Source organism: Mirounga angustirostris, unplaced genomic scaffold, assembly GCF_029215605.1.
Source record: "Mirounga angustirostris isolate CCGP_5_RB_7025 unplaced genomic scaffold, mMirAng1.0.hap1 SCAF_4, whole genome shotgun sequence".
In the NCBI taxonomy this organism is placed as follows: Eukaryota; Metazoa; Chordata; class Mammalia; order Carnivora; family Phocidae; genus Mirounga; species Mirounga angustirostris.
In genome coordinates, this window is record NW_026991712.1 from 85,809,325 (window position 1) to 85,829,935 (window position 20,611).

General features: G+C 47.7%; 2 protein-coding genes across 2 annotated transcripts; one reads left to right on the forward strand and one right to left on the reverse strand.

Annotated features, from left to right (window-relative positions):
* Window positions 1–124: 124 nt before the first annotated feature.
* On the reverse strand, window positions 125–20,187 carry LOC123859167 (uncharacterized). Its single transcript, XM_064587514.1, has 2 exons — window positions 19,630–20,187; window positions 125–585 (listed from the first exon to the last, which is right to left on the reverse strand). Exons 1-2 carry the CDS (start codon window positions 20,170–20,172, stop codon window positions 169–171), a joined length of 960 nt encoding a protein of 319 aa, XP_064443584.1. The 5' UTR covers window positions 20,173–20,187; the 3' UTR covers window positions 125–168.
* Window positions 5,111–5,622, forward strand: LOC123860260 (histone H4-like). Its single transcript, XM_064588451.1, has one exon. It carries the CDS (start codon window positions 5,126–5,128, stop codon window positions 5,582–5,584), a length of 459 nt encoding a protein of 152 aa, XP_064444521.1. The 5' UTR covers window positions 5,111–5,125; the 3' UTR covers window positions 5,585–5,622.
* Window positions 20,188–20,611: the final 424 nt, after the last annotated feature.

Here is a 20,611-nt window from a genome sequence, read left to right on the forward strand (position 1 = left end):
CTATTCGCTCATCACGCAACACGTGCGAGCTCCCCGATCCCTCTTCTCCAGTTCACAGGTGCACGACCGTGGACCCGCGCCCGGCGAGAGACTGTACAGCTGCTCTCCGTGAAAACGTGGATGGCTCTGAAAAGAGCCTTTAGATGGTCTACATAAAAACACTCGGCCTTAAGCCCGCTCCCCGCGGATGCGGCGGGCCAGCTGGATGTCCTTGGGCATGATGGTGACGCGCTTGGCGTGGATGGCGCACAGGTTCGTGTCCTCGAACAGCCCCACCAGGTAGGCCTCGCTCGCCTCCTGCAGCGCCATCACGGCCGAGCTCTGGAAGCGCAGGTCGGTCTTGAAGTCCTGCGCGATCTCGCGCACCAGCCGCTGGAACGGCAGCTTGCGGATCAGCAGCTCGGTGGACTTCTGGTAGCGCCGGATCTCGCGCAGGGCCACGGTGCCCGGCCGGTAGCGGTGCGGCTTCTTCACGCCGCCCGTGGCCGGCGCGCTCTTGCGGGCCGCCTTGGTGGCCAGCTGCTTGCGCGGGGCCTTGCCACCGGTCGACTTGCGGGCGGTCTGCTTCGTGCGAGCCATGATGTCTTACTGGTCAGGCTCGAGGAGTGCTAGGCAGTCTTATTTATAGACATAGCCTCGTCTTGATTGGGCCAGGAGGGGTAGGAACCTCCAGAATGTGATCTCATTGGCTAGAATTCAATCCTATTTACTCGGGTAGATTGTTATGATAATTTCCCCCCCCTTATTCACCTTTCCGTACTTTTCTGTAATCTTACCGATCACGGACGTTTTTCTTTTTAGACCGTCTTTCCTTTAAATTGGTGTCATTTTTGTCAGAGCAATTTTTAAAGTGTTTTCGCAAGCTTGGGATTTATATTTTAACAGGTCCCTTCGAAATAAAAGCATGCCTTCCCATGAACTAGGTTTCAGTTGAGAGTTACTATAACTCCAATCCCATAGCTAACATTTATTTAGCGCCTGACACTGTGCTAACTAAGCGCGTTAGTTGCATTACAGTAGTAGTTGAAGGAACCAAAAATTGAATTTACGTTTATCCAAACCACCAACTTGCAGGGCACAGCTTTCCGCCTTTCCTTAGCTTTTCCACCTTGGCCATCAATGGCCAATTAGGTCCTGTAGAGGAAACGCTTCTAAGTCAAGGAATATAACACCAGAAACGTTAATTTCTCCTTTACAATGGTGAATAGTTTCTAGATAGTGACTTGCTTATCAGTCAGATTAAAAGCTATAATAAAGTTTCAAAGCAAATAAGTTATTCGTTGATTACTGATTGCTAACATATTTTCTTCAATAAAGTAGTTTCATCTAAAAGTTTCATTTTTTCTATTCTCTATAGGGAAATTGAACATCCTCTGCTTTTTAGTTATTTCCTATGCTTTGAAGTATTGCTCAGAAAATTGCATGTCATAAAACAAGTCATGTAAGGTAATAATGCTTAAAAATGTGAATAGTTATAAAACTTTTAATCATATGCTCATTCTATGGAAAAAGCATTGCATCCAAACCTCATAAAAACTCAAACCTGTGAACACAAGCAGGCCCAACAAGCTTAAAACTTACTTTATGGTGTCAATATGAATGATCATCTTCCTGCTGAAGGCAAAATAAAAGTTATTTTGAGGGGATTTCCTGAACACCAAACAACCTAGAAACTTATCTTTATATCTTCAAGAGTCCCCATTGGCAGCACAATCTTCTGCTCTAGGGAGACTTATGATGTCCTGCAAAGATATAACTGATGTGAACACCTGTCACCCCTTCCTGTGGTTGTTTTGTAATACTAACATAGAGAGCCCCAACTCAGTATTTAAAAATTCTACATACACTCTCTCATTTAATCCCAACTCTGTGAAATAGATGTTACTTTCTTCATTTCACAGATAAAGAAACAGAGTCTCAGAGAAATTATGGCTTGTCCCAGACAAGTAACAAGGCCTGCATAATATCCTAAAGCAAAGGAATGAAATTATAATGGATTTCCAGTTTCATCAGGCTTGGGACACATTTTAAGGCACTGAAGAATTTTCTCATCATGCAATCAAATTCCTCAATCTTTCTCAAACTCCTCCACTGAGCTCTTTGCCATCGGAAGAGGAAACTACCATACAGGGGTCTGGATGGCAGCCCAAAGCAGCCCACATGGGCGTCACATTTCTTTGCGGTGTTCTTTTTTAATATATGCATTCTTGGCCATGGCATGCATTTAGGTAAGAAAAAGATCCTCAAGCTGTTGTTGGGGAGGAAAAACTTTGCTCTATCTCTCAAGCTTTTTTTTTTTTTTTTTTTTTTTGGCTGATCTAAGAATTAAATCGACATGAGACCAATTAACAGGAGAAAATCCTATAAGAATATGAGGCCCCCCAGGCAGTCAGGCAATTGAAGTTTATATGCTATCCATAGCTAAGAAAGAGATCAATCGGGACCTGGGACTACAAAGGGAAGGAAGACCATTACAAGAAGATAAAATGAGTAAGCGTTTGGTAAACAAATGTTGGCTGGGCCACTCAGAAACAACGGGGTATAGAAAGGAATTTCAGCAAACAGACTTTGCTGGGTTCCTCCCTGTCTACCACACCTAGGTCATATTGTACGGTAGTTATCTATGGTGATCTTTCCCTTCCTAGAGCAGATCCTCTGTCTGAATTCTCTTAAACTGTTAGGAAGGAGGCAAAAAGAAAAACTTCTTTGAGTCTCCTGTTTCTTAAAAATAATCGGCCTAAAATAATCCACATGCCAAAGTAACACCTTTTGGGGAAGCAAATGTATATTCATATAGAATCCAACAGTCGGGCGCCTGGGTGGCTCAGTTGGTTAAGCGACTGTCTTCAGCTCAGGTCATGATCCTGGAGTCCCGGGATCGAGCCCCGCATCGAGCCCCGCATCGAGCCCCGCATCGAGCCCCGCATCGGGCTCCCTGCTCGGCGGGGAGCCTTCCTCTCCCTCTCCCTCTGCCTGCCTCTCTGCCTAGCTGTTCTATCTCTCTGTCAAATAAATAAATAAAAATATTTAAAAAAAAAAGAAAAAGAAAAACAGCAGGTGCAAGAAGTGTGCTCTGACCTCTGTTTCTTTCCTAAAAACAGGAGACAAAACCCCCATATGGAAGATGTTTTCCTTACACCAGGAGGAAAATAACATTCTTTTCACTGAGGATGGGGAGTTGAAGCCAAGAGAAATCTGCACAAAGAAACCTTTGTTAAATTAACCCTTATCTTCCTAGTTATTTCTCCACCATTAACTGCCCTAGCCAAAGCCCTTCTGTCTTGTGACATTTTCGTGATTTATTACTCTGTCCAATTCAGTCTATAAGCAGTCAACTCTAACTGCTTCTTTGGGTTTTATTTCCTTATGAGGGCTCCAATGTCAAATAAAACTCAGAGTAAATAAACTTCTATGCTTTTCTCCTGTTAATCTGTCTTGTGTTAATTATCAGGCCCAGCCAAAAACTCAAAGTGGGTAGAGGTAAAATTTTGCCTCCTCTACAGCAGATTTCAGTTTGCAGGGGTTCAGAACATACCACCCCCAAAATGCCACTTTGGTATATTATTTTGAGATGACGTTACTTGAGAAACAACAAATATAGGAGGTGCTCTCTGACCTCCCCCTTTCTACCTAAAAGCAGCTCAGAAAATTTTCCATGAGAAAGGTAAATCACTTGGTTTTTGTTGTTCTTGTTGTTGTTTTAAGCTCAGGCCACAGATGTTAGTATGACACTTACTATCTTTTGTTTATGGGGAATTTAGAACAGAATGCTCACAATTCAACTAATATGCAGCCTGTCTGGGAAAAAAAAAAGAAAGGAAAGAAAGAAAAGAAAGAAAGAAAGAGGCTATTTTTTAAAGGTACCTTCTTTCTCAACATTCCTTTCATTTAATTTTTGTAATCAACATCTATTGTGAATCCCAGCATGTTGGTTTAGGCAAGTGATGCATGGTGGCTCCATTCAATGAGCAAAGAACAAGGTTTATGGCTGGGGAAGATGGAAGAGAATGAATTCCTTCAGCCCCCATTAGAGTCACACCTTGGAGCTTTGAAGTTTAAGCATTTTGAGATATTTGAGTCTAAAAAGACTAAAGAACAATCAGGAGTATCTATATGTCTAGAACCTAGAAGTCTGGATAAAGATACGGTATTGGAACTCATTAGCATATAGAAGATAGAGCCAGGAGAGGAAAAAGCCATGTAAGATTTAAGACAGTACACCTCCCTCAGAAAAAGAGATAATTCTTTCTGATGCAGAAACCACATCTTCTGGTAGATTCTCCTTACAGAAGGCCCTGGTAAAGTAACAAACATGCTATCACTAAAGGACCCCAAACAACTTCATAGGGCAGTTTCTGGTAATGATTTTCAAAATGGAGATTTCCCATTGAGAAACCCAATTCAGCAAAGTTTGCTAGCTCCACGTGGGGCGTCCGGGGGGACACACTTTGGTCACTGATTTCTGGCTGAAAGCAGGGGTCGATTTTAGAGGATCTGTAGAAACGGAGATACAGAACATCGTTGTCCTCTTTCTGTATATATCGCTTCTTTCGGCGGAGAGCTTTGGATGACAGTGCGTTGGATTCACTGACCTCCACGAGAAGGCTTGCAAATAGAGAAAACCAATTTTCCTAGGACCCGATTTCTCCTGGGTGAGGTGAAATCCCATGCCCCCTATTAACAGAACAGACTAGACTCAACAATTACGGCGACGTCTCCCTGCCCCGCTCCGCACACACCCCAGGTGCGGCTGCCCTGGACGTGGCCTTCTAGGCCGGCCTAGCCTCGGACGTGCTTTGTTGCAGTTTTCTGTAACCGTGCTTCGGAAGCCCGTGCCCCTCCAGTCGGGATTAGAGCCGGCGCCGTCTTCTCCCCGGCTCTCGACCCCCTTGGCTCTTCCTGTCGTCTTCTCCCACCAGAAAGACCTTGCCCAGCCTACATGCCATGCCCTGGGCGAGCCCACAAACGGAGAGAGACAAAGGCGAAAACGGCTGCGGCCCCCGGAAGCCTGGCCTTGGGATCTGTGCTCTCCCGGGGGCGACGGCCGATCGGTTTTTTTTCAAGAGCCCGTGAGGGGGAGCCGTGGGGAGCGAGGCAGCAGGGCTAGGGACCCGGCACGGAAGAGATGACGCAATGCCGAGCGGGCGGGGACAATTTAGGGCGGGCGTCCCGCCGCGCGCTTTCTGTTCTCAATCTGGTCCGCCACTCTTGTATATTAAGGGGAAAGCCGCCCTGCCCGCTCCAGAGATCGTGTGTCTGGGCTGCAGTCGCTATATCGGGAAGAGGAAAGGGCGGCAAGGGCTTAGGCAAAGGCGGTGCCAAGCGCCACCGCAAGGTCTTGAGGGACAACATCCAAGGCATCACCAAGCCGGCAATCCGGCGCCTCGCCCGGCGTGGAGGAGTCAAGCGCATCTCCGGCCTCATTTACGAGGAGACTCGGGGTGTGCTAAAGGTGTTCCTAGAAAACGTCATTCGGGACGCAGTCACCTACACTGAACACGCCAAGCGCAAGACGGTCACCGCCATGGACGTGGTGTATGCCCTCAAGCGACAGGGACGCACCTTGTATGGCTTCGGAGGCTAAGTTGCCGCTTTAGCTCCACGTAGATCTATGCTAACGGCCCTTTTTAGGGCCAACCATCTAGTCTTAGAAGAGCTGGACACGGGTAGGGCTTGGGGGCCCTTGCTTTTGGGAGTTGGGCTGGAGTCCGGTCAGGTCAGGCTCAGTGGGAGGTAAGGGTCCCTGAAGCGCTAACCCCCCTGAACCCGAGTCGTTCACCAAACTGCCTTTTATTTGTTGGGCTCCGTTTTGGTTTAAGTCTTAAAGGTTCCAGGTCTAAGTATTTACGTGTGCTTCTGGGTACGCTGTCCTTTGTGCCTGCTGGGCTGGGAAAGTAGAGATCCGCGAAGCCGAAGGGCAAGGTCGCGTCTTCATCTCTAGTTCGCTACATTTGCTTGGGCGAAGTGGGAAGGGAGCCCACTGGCCTGCAATCCAGATGCCCGTTAGGCCGTTGGATGGTTTGAAGCCTCAACTCAACTACTGGGTTTCACTTCGTACCTCTACAGCAGGAGGGTGGGGACTAGATGGCGTAAGGGCCCTCCTCATATTGGACGGTGTTTTGTAATCTGTATTCTCACCCAAAAGGTGCGAGAGCACAAGTCCAGTCATCAACCATCCATAAATCAAGAGCAATCTAGGTTACTAGAACAGATGAGCTCATTAGTGCAGTTTTAAAACAAGCTTGGCATATTATCTGGGGAGTACTTTTTTTTAATGCTATATCTAGGGGAGAATTTAGGAGATAACTATTTCAGTGAAACATTGCAAAGATACAGATGCAGCTTCTATAAAAAGCCAAGCAAACTATGTAATTTAACATCATGGAAGCAAGTCTTCCGGAAACAGTTAATTCCGGTATGTGACTTTTTCTGTTAGGGCCTGTTGTAGATACCTGTAGGAATATACCCATCAACACAGAAAGCTAATTTTTGACAAAGCAAATTGTTCTAGATTAGCGTGGTAAAGAACACAGTAAGCCATTCTCTGCACTACCACTTCAAATTATCCTGATTTGGATCAAAATGTGGTAGGTCCACTTTGCTTATCCTTAAACCTAATTATAGTCTTGTAGCTATTGTATTTGCAAGTACAAATTTTTTTCAGCATTCTAGGCTTATAATTTTACAGATAAATTTGGCTGTGAAGAGAAGAAATACTATGTCAGCGCCCCACAGATAAGCTAGCTCTTTATTTATTTTTTTTTTTAAGATTTATTCATTTGAGAGAGCAAGAATGAGAGAGAGTACATGAGAGGGGGGAGGGTCAGAGGGAGAAGCAGGCTCCTCGCTGAGCAGGGAGCCCAATGCGGGACTCGATCCCGGGACTCCAGGATCATGACCTGAGCCAAAGGCAGTCGCTCAACCAACTGAGCCACCCAGGCGCCCGCTAGCTCTTTATTGGTCTCCACACTTGTCTGCTCTCATTAGCGACAAACACTTGAAGGTGAAGCAGGTGTAAAACATTTAGCAATGGAGATGCCAGAATGCCAAAGAATGAGAGATTTGCCCTCTCAGAGCTTATCAGAATGGGGAGGAAAAATACATAAAATACATATTATACTTACATAAATGGCGGAATAGCACACGTCGCTCCGGTTCAGTAGGATGAGAAATTTAGACAGTAATTACCATGGGAGTCCTAACACTACAAGTCATTGGCTGCTGGGAGATGGGAAATCTTGGCTATGGAGGTGGGGCTTGTGGCAAGTATCACCGCGTTTTTGTTAATTTTAAGGGCAATGAGGATTCAATATATCTGATCCTCACTGAGCTACTCTGGAGGAGGAGATAGCAAAAGTTCGAAGAGAACTCAAAGCATAATGGGAAGGGGGTGGGGAACACGTCCTTTGTCTAAACTAGTGGTTCTCAAAGTGTGGTCACTAATCTAGGAACATCAGATCACCTGGGAACTTGTTAGAGACGCAAAATCTTGGATCCTCCCCAGACTTGCTGAATGAGAAATTCTAGGGAGTAAGACCTAGCAATTTGTGTTTTAACAAACCGTCCAGGTGATTATGATACCGAGTTTGAGAACCACTGGTCTATGTAACAGTTTTTCTTTAAATGAAACTAAAGTATTTAAATCTGAATATATATTGCCCTAATTTGTTTGCCCAAATGTTAAATTTTGCTTGCTTTGAACGGAAAAAAACACTAGAGGAATGATCCTAGTAAGTTTTCTGTAGTACAAAATATTACAGAAGGAAAAGGTAAAACAGCTTATTTCCTCAAAGCATTTGGGACAAACATAAAAGATGTATGAATGAAAGTGTAGCCAGCTTGTTTTCCTAAATAATATTGGTTTGTGTTTTAATAGTATTGAATTTTGTAACCAATGGATATGTTTCTTTTTTCTTCTCAAGTTTCTTTAAGCTATGCTCCTTTACCTATTAATTATGCATCTTATTTACAGTGATTTTAATAGTGATCCTTGTTGGGGCGCCTGGGTGGCTCAGATGATTAAGCATCTGCCTTTGACCCAGGTCGTGATCCCAGGGTCCTGGGATGGAGTCCTGCGTTGGGCTCCCTGCTCCAGCTGGGAGTCTGCTTCTCCCTCTGCTCCCCTCTCCCCCAGGCTTGTGCTCGCTCTCAAATAAATAAGACTCTCGCTTTCCCCCTTCCGCCAACACTCTCCTTCTCAAAAAAAAAAAAAAAAATTCAATTCTTCTACCGAAAGTAAGAGAAATAAGAGAGAAGAAACTAATCGTAGATAATAGGTAATAAAATAAAGGATAATAAGCTTCTGAGATATGTTAACAGAAATTACTTAATTTAATTAACTTAATTACATACTTAGAGTATGTGTGGTAAACATAGATCTAGGAAGGGCCAAGAACCATGTTGAATATTCATGAGGTACATGAGGTGCCCAGTATTCAAGTCTTAAATCAGCCATCCATTGGTGAGACCTACGGTGGCCCAATATGTCCTCTGCCTGCCACACAGAGGGAAATCCATAGCTATTCTGCAGGTTACTAGTGATCGAGTGAGCATAAATTAGCTTCAGGCACCTTCCATCTGCTAAGCCTCCTCACTCCTGCTCAGCCGTAATCCTTTTAATTGCAGCACCGGTAGGGAAGACTGGATGCAGCAGATTGAGCCACGACAGACTGTGTAATTCAAGGCTGGACACTGTGTCGTGCTTCCGCCATCCCTGCACCCTCGTCTCAGTGTGTTAACCTCTCCCATCACTTTCCCCTTCCTCCTTGTTGTATGTGTTCAATGGATTCAATTAACTGTGTGATTTGATATATTTGTCTTCATGTGGCCCATGAGCCTTTGTGTTCAGTGACCTCTGGGATTGCTTGTCCGGTGATAGAGTGGGAAGCCATGATTACAGCGAAGTAATTTCTTACCACAGCAACTATATTATAGAAGAGGTCTGGAAACAAGGGGCGGGGCGGGGCGGGGCGGGGCCAGGGGGTGGTGAGACACAACATGGCATTGTGTCCATCCAGATACCCTCCAAGGCATAGGGAGCATATCCAGTTCCTGCAATAAGGCAACCTTTAGAGTGAAACAGCATCCCGACCGAATAATGGCAGCCACTGAGGTCACCTGCCTCCATGCTCCTCCCCAAATTTCTTTCTTTTTTTTTTTTTGAGACAGAGAGAATGAGAGAGAGAGAGCACATGAGAGGGGGGAGGGTCAGAGGGAGAAGCAGGCTCCCTGCCGAGCAGGGAGCCCGATGCGGGACTCGATCCAGGGACTCCAGGATCATGACCCGAGCCGAAAGCAGTCGCTTAACCAACTGAGCCACCCAGGTGCCCCCCTCCCCAACTTTCTGACTGTAGTTAGGCTTCCTGTATAGGTTTGCCTGCAGGAAGCTAATGAGTGAATCAGTGACACTTCTCATTGGAAATTAAGAGCATGATTTCTAGAACCAGACTATTCAGGTTAGGATCTTAACTTCACCATTTACTAATAGTGACACCTTGGAGAACTTCCTTAATCTCTGGACCTCGTTTTCTTTATTAGTAGCATTAGGAGGAAAAGAATACCTTCCGTGTCAGGGTTTTATGTGGATAACATGTATTAATATTTATGAAGCAGTTAGCACTAGGACTGACACTCACTAAATGCTACTACTACCTATTAATGATAACAACATTATTAGGGTTTATGCATTTGTCCCTTCAGAGTCTGGTCAGTGGGATCTAAGTCCTCAGAGCCCACCACCCCCAGCCTACCAACAAAATGAAATTTCTGAGCCTACAGAGCCAAGAACCAGGCTGGAATGTGGTGAGCCAGGGCCCAGGAGGTCATCCTGATGACCCAAGTGGCCACCAACCCTTCATTTCCTTTTCTATGGCTTTGCAATGCAATCAGATGGAGTGTAACAATAACCTCTCAAACATTTAACACAAAAAACAAGTAGCAAAGGAAGAGAGGAAGGGAAAAAGATCAATCAAAGACACAGAAACCCGAAATCAAAACCTGGCTGAGGAAAACTTACTCATAAGCTCAAAGTCTAGTCCTGAGTAGGGGCCCTGATGGGCTGGGGAGGACCATTAAATGAAAAACTGTTGCATCCTTTAATAAGAATGAGGCAGATTGAGACAGAAGAAGAGGGAAGAGAGAAGAATGAGAGAGAGAGATTAACTGGGACAAAGCCCAAATATATATTTCTTATTGTACATCACAATACCACAGCTAGCCCTACCCTAAAGAGCTGAATCTTAGAGAAACTTGAGACCAGGCAGAGGAGATTAGACTCAAGAGAATAAAGCCTAGAGATCTGGGTTGATTCTGGGCAAGTTGAGAGGGACCTTTATGGATGCAAGCTGGATTGAAGGGGGCAGAGAGTGAGAAACTGAAACCAGTTAAGAGGCTGTTACAAGCCATAGAGGGCCCTGGTGGCAACAGGCCTGAAGAAGATACTGGAAAAAAAGATGGTGATGGCAGGAGGCATGGAAACCTCCGGTTTCTCCAAATTTGAGGGGGGGCATTTGGGCAGAATTTTGATACCTCTCTTTAATTGTTAAAAGAATGAATAATAGGGGCGCCTGGGTGGCTCAGTCAGTTGAGCGGCTGCCTTCGGCTCAGGTCATGATCCCAGGGTCCTGGGATCGAGCCCCGCATCGGGCTCCCTGCTCTGCGGGAAGCCTGCTTCTCCCTCTCCCACTCCCCCTGCTTGTATTCCCTCTCTCGCTGTGTCTCTCTCTGTGAAATAAATAAATAAAATCTTTAAAAAAAAAAAAAAAAGAATGAATAATAGTTCCCATCTACTGAATACCTACTATGTGCCATTTCAAATCTTCAGAACAACCCCACAAAGTAAATAATATCCTTATTTTACGAAGCCAGAAACTGATGGTTATGTGGCTTCAATAACTTGGCATTTCTTTCTTTTTTCTCTCTCTTTTATTTTTTTTAAAGATTTTATTTATTTATTTGAGACAGAGAGAATGAGAGAGACAGAGAGCACATGAGAGGGAGGAGGGTCAGAGGGAGAAGCAGACTCCCCGCCGAGCAGGGAGCCCGATGCGGGACTTGATCCCGGGACTCCAGGATCATGACCTGAGCCGAAGGCAGACGCTCAACCGACTGAGCCACCCAGGCGCCCAACTTGGCATTTCTGATACACTATGGTGCTCCTGAATCCTACAATATTTGTCTAAAATTGTCACAGCACAAATATGAGGATCTTAATACATTTGACATATTCATTTAATAAAACCATACAGTATTGATGATGGAAAGGACCCCATCCTGTCCAATTTTCTCATTATATTTTTCCTCTGGCTTCGGGACAAAACTTGATGCTAGTTTCCATTCCCCACCAGATCCCTAAGTGGTGTAGATGTTCCTAAGAGGCCTGTCCTTTGGGCCATCGCTCTCTCTTTTTTTTTAAATTAACATATAATGTATTATGTTTCAGGGGTACAGGTCTGTGATTCATCAGTCTTACACAGTTCACAGTGCTCACCATAGCACATACCCTCCCCAATGCCCGTCACTCAGCCCCCCATCCCTCCCACCCCCCACCACTCCAGCAACCCTCAGTTTGTTTCCTGAGTGGGCCATCTCTTTATAAGCTCTCCTCAGGACCTCCCAAGTGTTTCTCTAGCTCCTAAGGGCAGATGAGAGAATCCAGCTGGGTCTCTAGATCTACATCCAGATCCACATGCCCAGCTGCCTGAAGGACACGGCTACTTGCCCCTGCCTACTACAGCTCCGACCCCATGGGGCTTGACACGCACCCCTCAGCGGCGCCCCCTCCCAGGCTGCCTGTTCCTGTGAAGGTGGCATGATCCTCCTAGTCACGCAGGCAGGAAGGTCTCGAGATACCTTTGATTACTTTTTACCACTACAACCTCCTCTGTCCCTTCCTCCGTCCAGGCTCAGGCAATCTTCTACATGCAAAAATGACAAAACTTTTCCTCCGCTCCATTGCCATGGCTGGTTTCCTAGTTCTCATCCTCAGCACCCCTCATCTGCTATGTTCCATGTGGCCTCTGGTCTCCTACCTTGGGTGCTGCTCACCTTTCACTCCTTTTGTACTTTCACCCCAGACTGACCTTTCTTTACACACAGCTCTGATTCTGTGACCCACCTGCTTAAGGCACTACCCTCTGTCGGCTTCGCTCCCTTTCCTTGTTCTCTTTTATCCTCATTTCCTGAACTTTCCTTCACTCCACATAGAAAACCATTCTACTATGTTTAAAGTATCTTTTTGTTTCTATGCATGATTACAAAATATATTAATGTATTTAAATTTACATAAATAGTATTGTTTTCCATCAAATTCCATTTGTTATCTTATTTCCCTCAGAACTATGTTTTTAAGATATGTCCTTGTTGGGCGCCTGGGTGGCTCAGTCGGTTAAGCGACTGCCTTCGGCTCAGGTCATGATCCTGGAGTCCCAGGATTGAGTCCCGCATCGGGCTCCCTGCTCAGTGGGGGGTCTGCTTCTCCCTCTGACCCTCCTCCCTCTCACGCTCTCTGTCTCTCATTCTCTCTCTCGCAAATAAATAAATAAATCTTAAAAAAAAAAAAGATATGTCCTTGTTATGTGTCCATTTAATCCACTGCCTCTTCCTGCTGCAGAGTCCTCCATGGAGTGAATCCCCCACACTTTCTCCATCTACTCTCCCATGACAAATGCCCACATTGTTTCTAATGTCCCATCATCCTTGTCATGTGCCCGGATAGACCTGTGTGAGAATTTTTGAATAAATATTCAAAAACAGAATTGTTGGTTCCCAGCATGTGTAGCCCTAATTGGCCTAAGAAGCACCAGGCTGCTCTTCAGAATGGCTGCCCTAGTCCACACCCCACCGGTAGGGCACCAACCATCAGAGCCATCCATCCTGGCTAACCCTTGGCATTATTCAGCTTTCCAATATTTCCCAGAGTATCCAGAGTAAAGTGACATCTCCTATTGCTTTAATATGCCTTTCTGTAACATAAATATTTATTTATTTATATATTTTTGAGAGAGAGAGAGCGTGCATGTGCACAAGTTGCGGGGGGGGGGGGGAGCGGGGAAAGCAGAGGGAGGGAGAATCTTAAGCAGGCTCCATGCCCAGTGTGAGCCTGACACAGGGCTCCATCTCATGACCCTGAGGTTATGACCTGAGCCAAAGTCAAGAGTCAGACACTTAACCAACTGAGCCACCCAGGTGCCCCTGATTACTAATATTTCTGAGCATCTCTACACATATATGTTAAATATTTTTCTTCCTCTTCTGTAATCCTTTCCCCTACGCTGTTTACAGAATAAAATTTACCCCTCCCCAGGTCAGCATGCTGACTCCCAAGAAGACCCCAAGAAGTTGGCCTCAAAGTCTCCACCACTGAAAAGTCATTTCCCATTCCTGGCCTTGGCCCACCCTGTGGACCAGCCATCACTCACAGTTCTCCTTGTGTTTTTCTGGTTCCTCTGCCTGGATTAGACTCCCTACCTCAGCCCAAGTTCTCCTACATGAAGAGCTCCGTGATTCCTTCTGTTAGAAGTGACCTTTCCGGGGCGTCTGGGTGGCTCAGTCGTTAAGCGTCTGCCTTCAGCTCAGGTCATGATCCTGGAGTCCCTGGATCGAGTCCCGCATCGGGCTCCCTGCTCGGCGGGAAGCCTGCTTCTCCCTCTCCCACTCCCCCTGCTTGTGTTCCCTCTCTCACTGTGTCTCTGTCAAATAAATAAATAAAATCTTAAAAAAAAAAAAGAAGTGACCTTTCCCTCTGAGCTTCTGGAGAACTCATCTGAACCTTCTCTGCCACCTGCCACAGCATGCCTTCCATAATAGTGCATGGCTCCTCACACAGCCCGAAGAACTGAGTCCCATAAATGCTGCAAACTCATACACGTGTTTCCAGGCACGAGGAGATGCTGGGATTCCTGCTAAACAAAATAATAATTTTTCATTTCAGTGATGATTTTACTTTGTTCTTCGTAATTTTCTCTGTTGCAGTGGTTTTCAGTTCCAGGTTGTAACCCATTAGCAGGTGGTAAAATTGATTTAGAAAACAGGAACCAGAAACGCCTGGGTGGCGCACTCAGTTAAGCGGCTGCCTTCGGCTCAGGTCCTGATCCCAGGGTCCTGGGATTGAGCCCCGCCTTGGGCTCCTTGCTCAGCGGGGAGCCTGCTCCTCCCTCTGCCTGCCGCTCTCCCTGCTTGTGCTCTCTTTCTCTCGGAAGAAAAAAAAAAGCCCTTCCTCCCTCCCAGGGTTATTGTGAAATTGAATGAGAGGTGAGTGAAAGATGAGCAATAAGGCATCGAGGAACCTGGACCTGGATATTATCACTGCCTGAGCCACACAGTCTAGAAGCTGGTCGTGTATTTACAATTATTCATCAATTTTTATGTGTGTCATGATTGTGACTGGATATGATTGTAACTTGGACTTACGTCAATTCATATTAATTGATTACTTTTTGTCACTAATATTTACATTCTCGATGTTAATGATACTATTAATACTGATTTATGACCACATGTAAGGCTCTGTTCCAAGCATTTTGTGTGGACCGTATGGTCTCTTTTCATCCTCACAATATTCCTGCTTTGGGTGCAATTATGATCCTGCTTTACACATGAGGAAATGGAGATCCCAGTCTTTTCTCTTTGGAGCTTTCCCCTGGTTAGGGGTCAGGAGCCCTTGTCCTACCCACAAAGGGCCTCAGGCTTCAACCCCAGTTCAAAGCAGCAAGAACCCTGGACTTCGCTCTTTATCCCCTTTCTCTCCTCTGCCATCCTCCGTCCTCTTCCCAGCTCTCCTTATGTACACTTTACTGTCTGCTCCTGATCCCCCTATCATATCCCCCAAAAATCTGATTAGCAGGGCTAAATCTGAGGTCTTTGGGGATATAAAGAGAGACATTCCTCCCCAGATCATCTGCATTCAGCAACAGATTGGGGGTGCTGGTGGGACTATAGCTCAGGGACCTCTTTTCTCAGTTACTATCACCAGGAACAGGTTTTCCAGATACTCTGCTCCTGGGCAGTTTCTTGCTCCCATGTTTCAAGACACCCCCCAAGGACCCTGAAAGTTCTTTGCAGAGGTCCAGTTCAGACCTGCTCTTGATCTCCAAACGGCAAGGACCCCAAGAGCTGGAGCATCTTGTCCCCAACTTTCTCACGTAAGAGCCAAAGGGCAGGCCTCTCATCAAGCATTTCCTGACCACCTGTGGCGTGCCTGGGTGCTGATGCCTCAGGGCTGAACAAGAGAGAAAACAAGATGATCTTCACCCTGAGCAATGCTGCTGGCCTACTGCTGAGGGTAAAGGAAGGGGTGTAAGTATAGGAAGAGGAAGAGGCAAGGAGGAGGGCCCAAGGAGATGAGGGTGAAGAGGAGAAAGGGAAGGGGGTGCTACATAGGGCTGGGTCTTGAAGAATGAGCAGGGGTTCTTGGGGCTACAAAAAAGGGGAAGACAGACAAAGTTCTAGATAGAAGAAATGGATTGTGTGAAGCCATTGTATACTTGGGGATTGCAGATGTTCTATGGGGCTAGAAATTACTTATTTGGCTGGCAGAGTGTCTGAAAGCTGGGAAGGCTCTGAGAAATGCCAGGAACTAGATGTATGTTAATTCTTATTGGGATCTTTTAAATTTAATAACTGTTAATAGAGTAGCTAAAATTAACTGAATGTTTATTCTGGACCAGACACTGTGCTAGGTTCCTTATAGGAACTGTCACTTTTAATATTTCCAAAACACTATTAGCAGGATGCTATTGTCCCCAGTTTACAAATTGGAAAAGTGAGGCCTATAGAGACTTACCTGCTGAAGTCAAATACCTGTTATTGGGGTAAGGTCATCAAATTTGGGTTCATCTAACTGCAGAGTCCCTACTAGTTATTAACCTCCATTGCTCTGAACTACCATGCAAAAGAAGGTAGACTTTAACCTGAAGGGAATGGGAAGGAGGCGGAAAAAAATTAAAACATGAGAGTGACAGGCTCACAAAAATGCTTTTCAAAAAAGATAGCTCTCACACAGAGTGGAAGCTTAGTGGCAGGGCAGGGTCTAGCCTGAATGCTTAATCCTCCAGATCAGAGTGGGTCGGGGCTCAGTTAACACAGGGACCCTGAATGGATAGAGAAAGGGTGATGGTATTGAAAGTCAGAAAGTAGATTTGATAACATGAAATCTGGACAAAGGGCCAGAGGAAGGAACTTCTGCCCTGAACAGACTGGAGGGTGAAGGTATCTTTCAGCAAGATAGGGAATATGGAAGGCGGAAAATAGCTTTGGGAAGCAAGATGATGCACTTTTAGAAATGAGTGTGGGGGCACCTGGGTGGCTCAGTTGGTTAAGCAACTGCCTTCGGCTCAGGTCATGATCCTGGAGTCCCTGGATCGAGTCCCGCATCGGGCTCCCTGCTTGGCAGGGAGTCTGCTTCTCCCTCTGACCTCCCCCCTCTCATGTGCTCTCTCTCATTCTCAAATAAATAAATAAAATCTTAAAAAAAAAAAAAAAAAGGAAATGAGTGTGAAGCGCTTATTACCTATCCAGAAGGACCTGGCCACCCAGCAGTTAGAAATATTGGTGTACAGCTCAAGACAGGGGGCTCAGCGGAAGATACCAATTTGGGAGCACTTGGGGGAGGAGAGATATGGAAAGCAGGGAATCCATGATCTCCTTTGAGTTTCAGGGAAGAAAAAGCCAAGGTCAGCATGAACGAACCCAGGAATATCTGTGGGCCTGGCAGAGAAAGAGGAGGAGAACATGAGAAGGTTGAGATGGGGATGTGCAGAAGGATAAGAATGACCAAGAGAGGGTGTGAACCCAGAGGCTAAGTCCTCTTCCAAGGAAGCAAAGGTAATGTCAACAGGGCCATACCACAGAGCTTACCTCTATGCATGCACACACACCCACTACCTTAAGGCAGATTTAAATCTGAACAAAAACTTCACTTCTTAAAAATCCCAGGTTGAGGGGCACCTGGGTGGCTCAGTCAGTTAAATGCCTGCCTTTGGCTCAGGCCATGATCCCAGGGTCCTCCATCATGCTTCCCACTAAGCAGGGAGCTGGCTTCTCCCTCTCCCTCTGCCTCTCCCCTTGCTTGTGCTCTGTCAAATAAATGAATAAAATCTTTAAAAAAAACAAAAACAAATAACAACGCAGGTTCAAGGTAGACTTCTCCTACAACCCAGCTGGTCATGTAGAAGCTAATTATTACAGGAAGAGCATTTACTTACCTTGTCCTTAACTATCTTTTAACTCTCACCTAAGAGTAGACAATTAAGGGGCGCCTGGGTTAAGTGTCTGCCTTGGGCTCAGGTCTTGATCCCAGGGTCCTGGGACCCGGCCCCACGTCGAGCTCCCTACTCAGCAGGAAGCCTGCTTCTCCCTCCCCCTTGCCCCCCTCCCCCGCCCCGCCTGTGTTCCTTCTCTGTGTCTCTCCATCAAATAAATAAATAAAATCTTAAAAAAAAAAGCAGACAATTAAGTATAGAAATTATTAAATATGAAAATTTACATTTTAAGCTGTTCTTTTGTATTGATGTGCGCACTTTGTGCTGGTCTCCTAACCAAAGATTTTAAAGATTGCTGGGAGGGGAGGCTTTTATAGTAAAAGAACACAAGGTTTTCTTCTATTCCTGACTATCAACAGTGCCACTAAATTTCCCTTTGAGGTTCAGACAGGGAGACCTCCTGGAGGTTAGAGGTGCTCAGACTGGTAAATTAAGGCAGTGTGATACTGGGGGCAAACACAGAATGTAGAGGACTGACACCTGTAACCAACATCACAGGTTCCAGGGGCTGTTCAGCCGCTCCTGGGCCTGAGATGTTGAACAAGCCACACCCGAGAGCCTCAGACTGAACCTCAGAAAGCCCTGTTATGTCCCTGAAAGGTTTGCATTAGATGGATGAGACGATGGGTGCAAAGGTGGTGCCTCCCACACCTCTAAAAGTTACTTCTTAACTCAGAGAGTACAGACCCAGGACCATGGAACTATCCTGCATTGAGGGCCTAAGCAGGGAATAATGGTCTGACTAGAAACCTGGGGGCATGCTCTGGAGATTGCTGTGACCCTGGAGAGGCCACAGTCCCTACAAAAAATACACTGGTCTCCCGCTGACACATTTCAGGAGAGGCAAGAGGAGCTTTAAAAAACTAAATTTCCTGGGGGTGCCTGGGTGGCTCAGTCGTTAAGCATCTGCCTTTGGCTCAGGTCATGATCCCGGGGTCCTGGGATCGAGCCCCGCATCGGGCTCCATGTTCTGCGGGAAGCCTGCTTCTCCCTCTCCCACTCCCCCTGCTTGTGTTCCCTCTCTCTCTGTCAAATAAATAAAATCTTTAAAACAAAAAACTAGGTTTCCTTCCTTTCCTCTTCTTTACCTTGTGAATTCTTACTGGAATGTTTTTAACCTATCACTGTGCTGCGACAAAACAGAAAACCTAAGTCTTGGCCTATTCCAGGGCAAGTGAGTGACTAAATTTAAAAAGAGGTGTCATATATATAAGACCTGTAGAGCCTCTGCGTCTGAGCTCTGTGGAGGGGACTCTGCAGGACTCCGTCCCATGCCACCAAGAGGGCTTGCACTTCCACTTCCCAAATGGTACAGGAATCATCCCAAAGGCCCACACCCTCATTAATAGTGGGGAACTTCATCTCCCACAGGAAGACCATGTTCTGCGTCTTTATTCTCTCTGCCCAAGAACTTCCCTTCAGAAGCCCCACGTCTGTCCTTTCTTTGGGTAACCTCTCAGACACCCGAAGAGAGTTCCCATGAGTCTGAAAAGAACAGATAATAACAAGTCTGGACAGAGAAGCCAGACACCAGTCGAAGCTTTTAGAGAGACCTTCACAGAACACACGGGAGTCTCACTACTATGGATCTATGCTGAGAACGGCCCAACGAAGGCCCAGTGCCTTCGCCGTTGGTCAGTCACATTCGTGCCTCCCCCGCCATCACAAGTTAGGCTTAGAAGTAGAGCATGGAGAGTTACCCTAAGCCTAAAAATGGGGGAATTAGGTATACGCAAAGCTCGGGAATGCCGAACTTGAGCCGGCAGAGGCCGGGCGATACGAAGGTGGCGGTTTCCCTCCGCAGCCGGAGCGCCGCGCCTCTCGGGGCCACTTCCGGCGGGGGCGTGGAGGCCGCCCGCGCGCGGCGATGGCCGCGCCGCTTCCCGTGGCCTAAACAGGCCGCCCGGGCCTGCCCTGGACGGCGAGTCCCGAGCGTCCCCCAGGGACTCCTCGCCGACTCGGCCCCCTCTCGAGCCCGAAAGCCCCTCCCCTTCTTACAGATTACAACCCCCGGTCGCAGTAGAGCGCGTAAAGACGCCCCCCGCGGCCCCCCCCCCCTCCGAAGGGCCCGAAGAGTAAAGCGAGCGGGCACCGCCGTCTCCCAGGAGCACAACTGGGGGTCCCGGCCGCCCCGGAGTAGGAAGCCAGCGAACAGGGTATCCTCCACCCGGCGCGTGGTCTTTACGCTGCCTGTGGGGGCGCCCGGCTTGACCCCGCCCGAACGTCCCACCCTCCCGCGATAGGGGAGCGTCCGCCGGGAAGGAGCGGACGACTAAGTGGCACAGCTTCTTCCGAGTGCTGTCGTGGGTGGCTCTGAAAAGAGCCTTTGGATGGATAGGATGGAAGCTCGAGCCGGGCGCGCACTTTAAGCCCGCTCCCCGCGGATGCGGCGGGCCAGCTGGATGTCCTTGGGCATGATGGTGACGCGCTTGGCGTGGATGGCGCACAGGTTCGTGTCCTCGAACAGCCCCACCAGGTAGGCCTCGCTCGCCTCCTGCAGCGCCATCACGGCCGAGCTCTGGAAGCGCAGGTCGGTCTTGAAGTCCTGCGCGATCTCGCGCACCAGCCGCTGGAACGGCAGCTTGCGGATCAGCAGCTCGGTGGACTTCTGGTAGCGCCGGATCTCGCGCAGGGCCACGGTGCCCGGCCGGTAGCGGTGCGGCTTCTTCACGCCGCCCGTGGCCGGCGCGCTCTTGCGGGCCGCCTTGGTGGCCAGCTGCTTGCGCGGGGCCTTGCCACCGGTCGACTTGCGGGCGGTCTGCTTCGTGCGAGCCATAGCGAACCAAGACACCAGCTCACCAGCGCAGCGGCAGCGAGAGTAACGCGGCCGCCGCCCGCCGCACCAGTCTTTATAGGCACCGTCTTTTTCCGATTGGGCGGGACAATAATTGAAAGTCCCGCGCTGGCTGTCCATTGGCTATGACGTCACCCGCCCTGCCGCCACCCATTGGCTTGGGCAGAATCCTCCCCACCCCCGCCCACCCGCCTCGCTCAGGCCGCTTTCCAGTTTGCCAACAGTCTTCCCTACCTTGTTTTTCCTTTCTCTTCGGCCGGCGGGGGAGGCCCACTTGCGTTCATAACCGTGTCAGAATGTTGTTCCTCCTCGGCCCTTCGCCCCCGTAGAACACCGCTCCGCGCCCCCTTCCTCCCCCCCCACGCCACGCCGTCTCCCCAGTTCAACCTCAAACTTGCGTTTGCTCCCCGTCCCCCAAAACGCCTTGTGACCTTTGAGGAGCCCCCTCGTTCGTCTGACGGATCTTTTTTCCCGCCTGCCGGTGGTTTTCAGATTGGAAAGTTGTCTCGCCCACCGCCCACCGCCCACCGCCCACCGCCCACCGCCTCTCGAGCGCAAG

Excerpts from the sequence above, each read along its gene's own strand:
- LOC123860260 (XM_064588451.1), top strand. The coding sequence starts at position 5,126 with ATGACGCAATGCCGAGCGGGCGGGGACAATTTAGGGCGGGCGTCCCGC.
- LOC123859167 (XM_064587514.1), bottom strand. The coding sequence starts at position 20,172 with ATGGACAGCCAGCGCGGGACTTTCAATTATTGTCCCGCCCAATCGGAA. Across the intron at positions 586-19,629 it reads GCCGCATCCGCGGGGAGCGG|GACATCATGGCTCGCACGAA; the intron begins GCTTAAAGTGCG and ends CCTGACCAGTAA.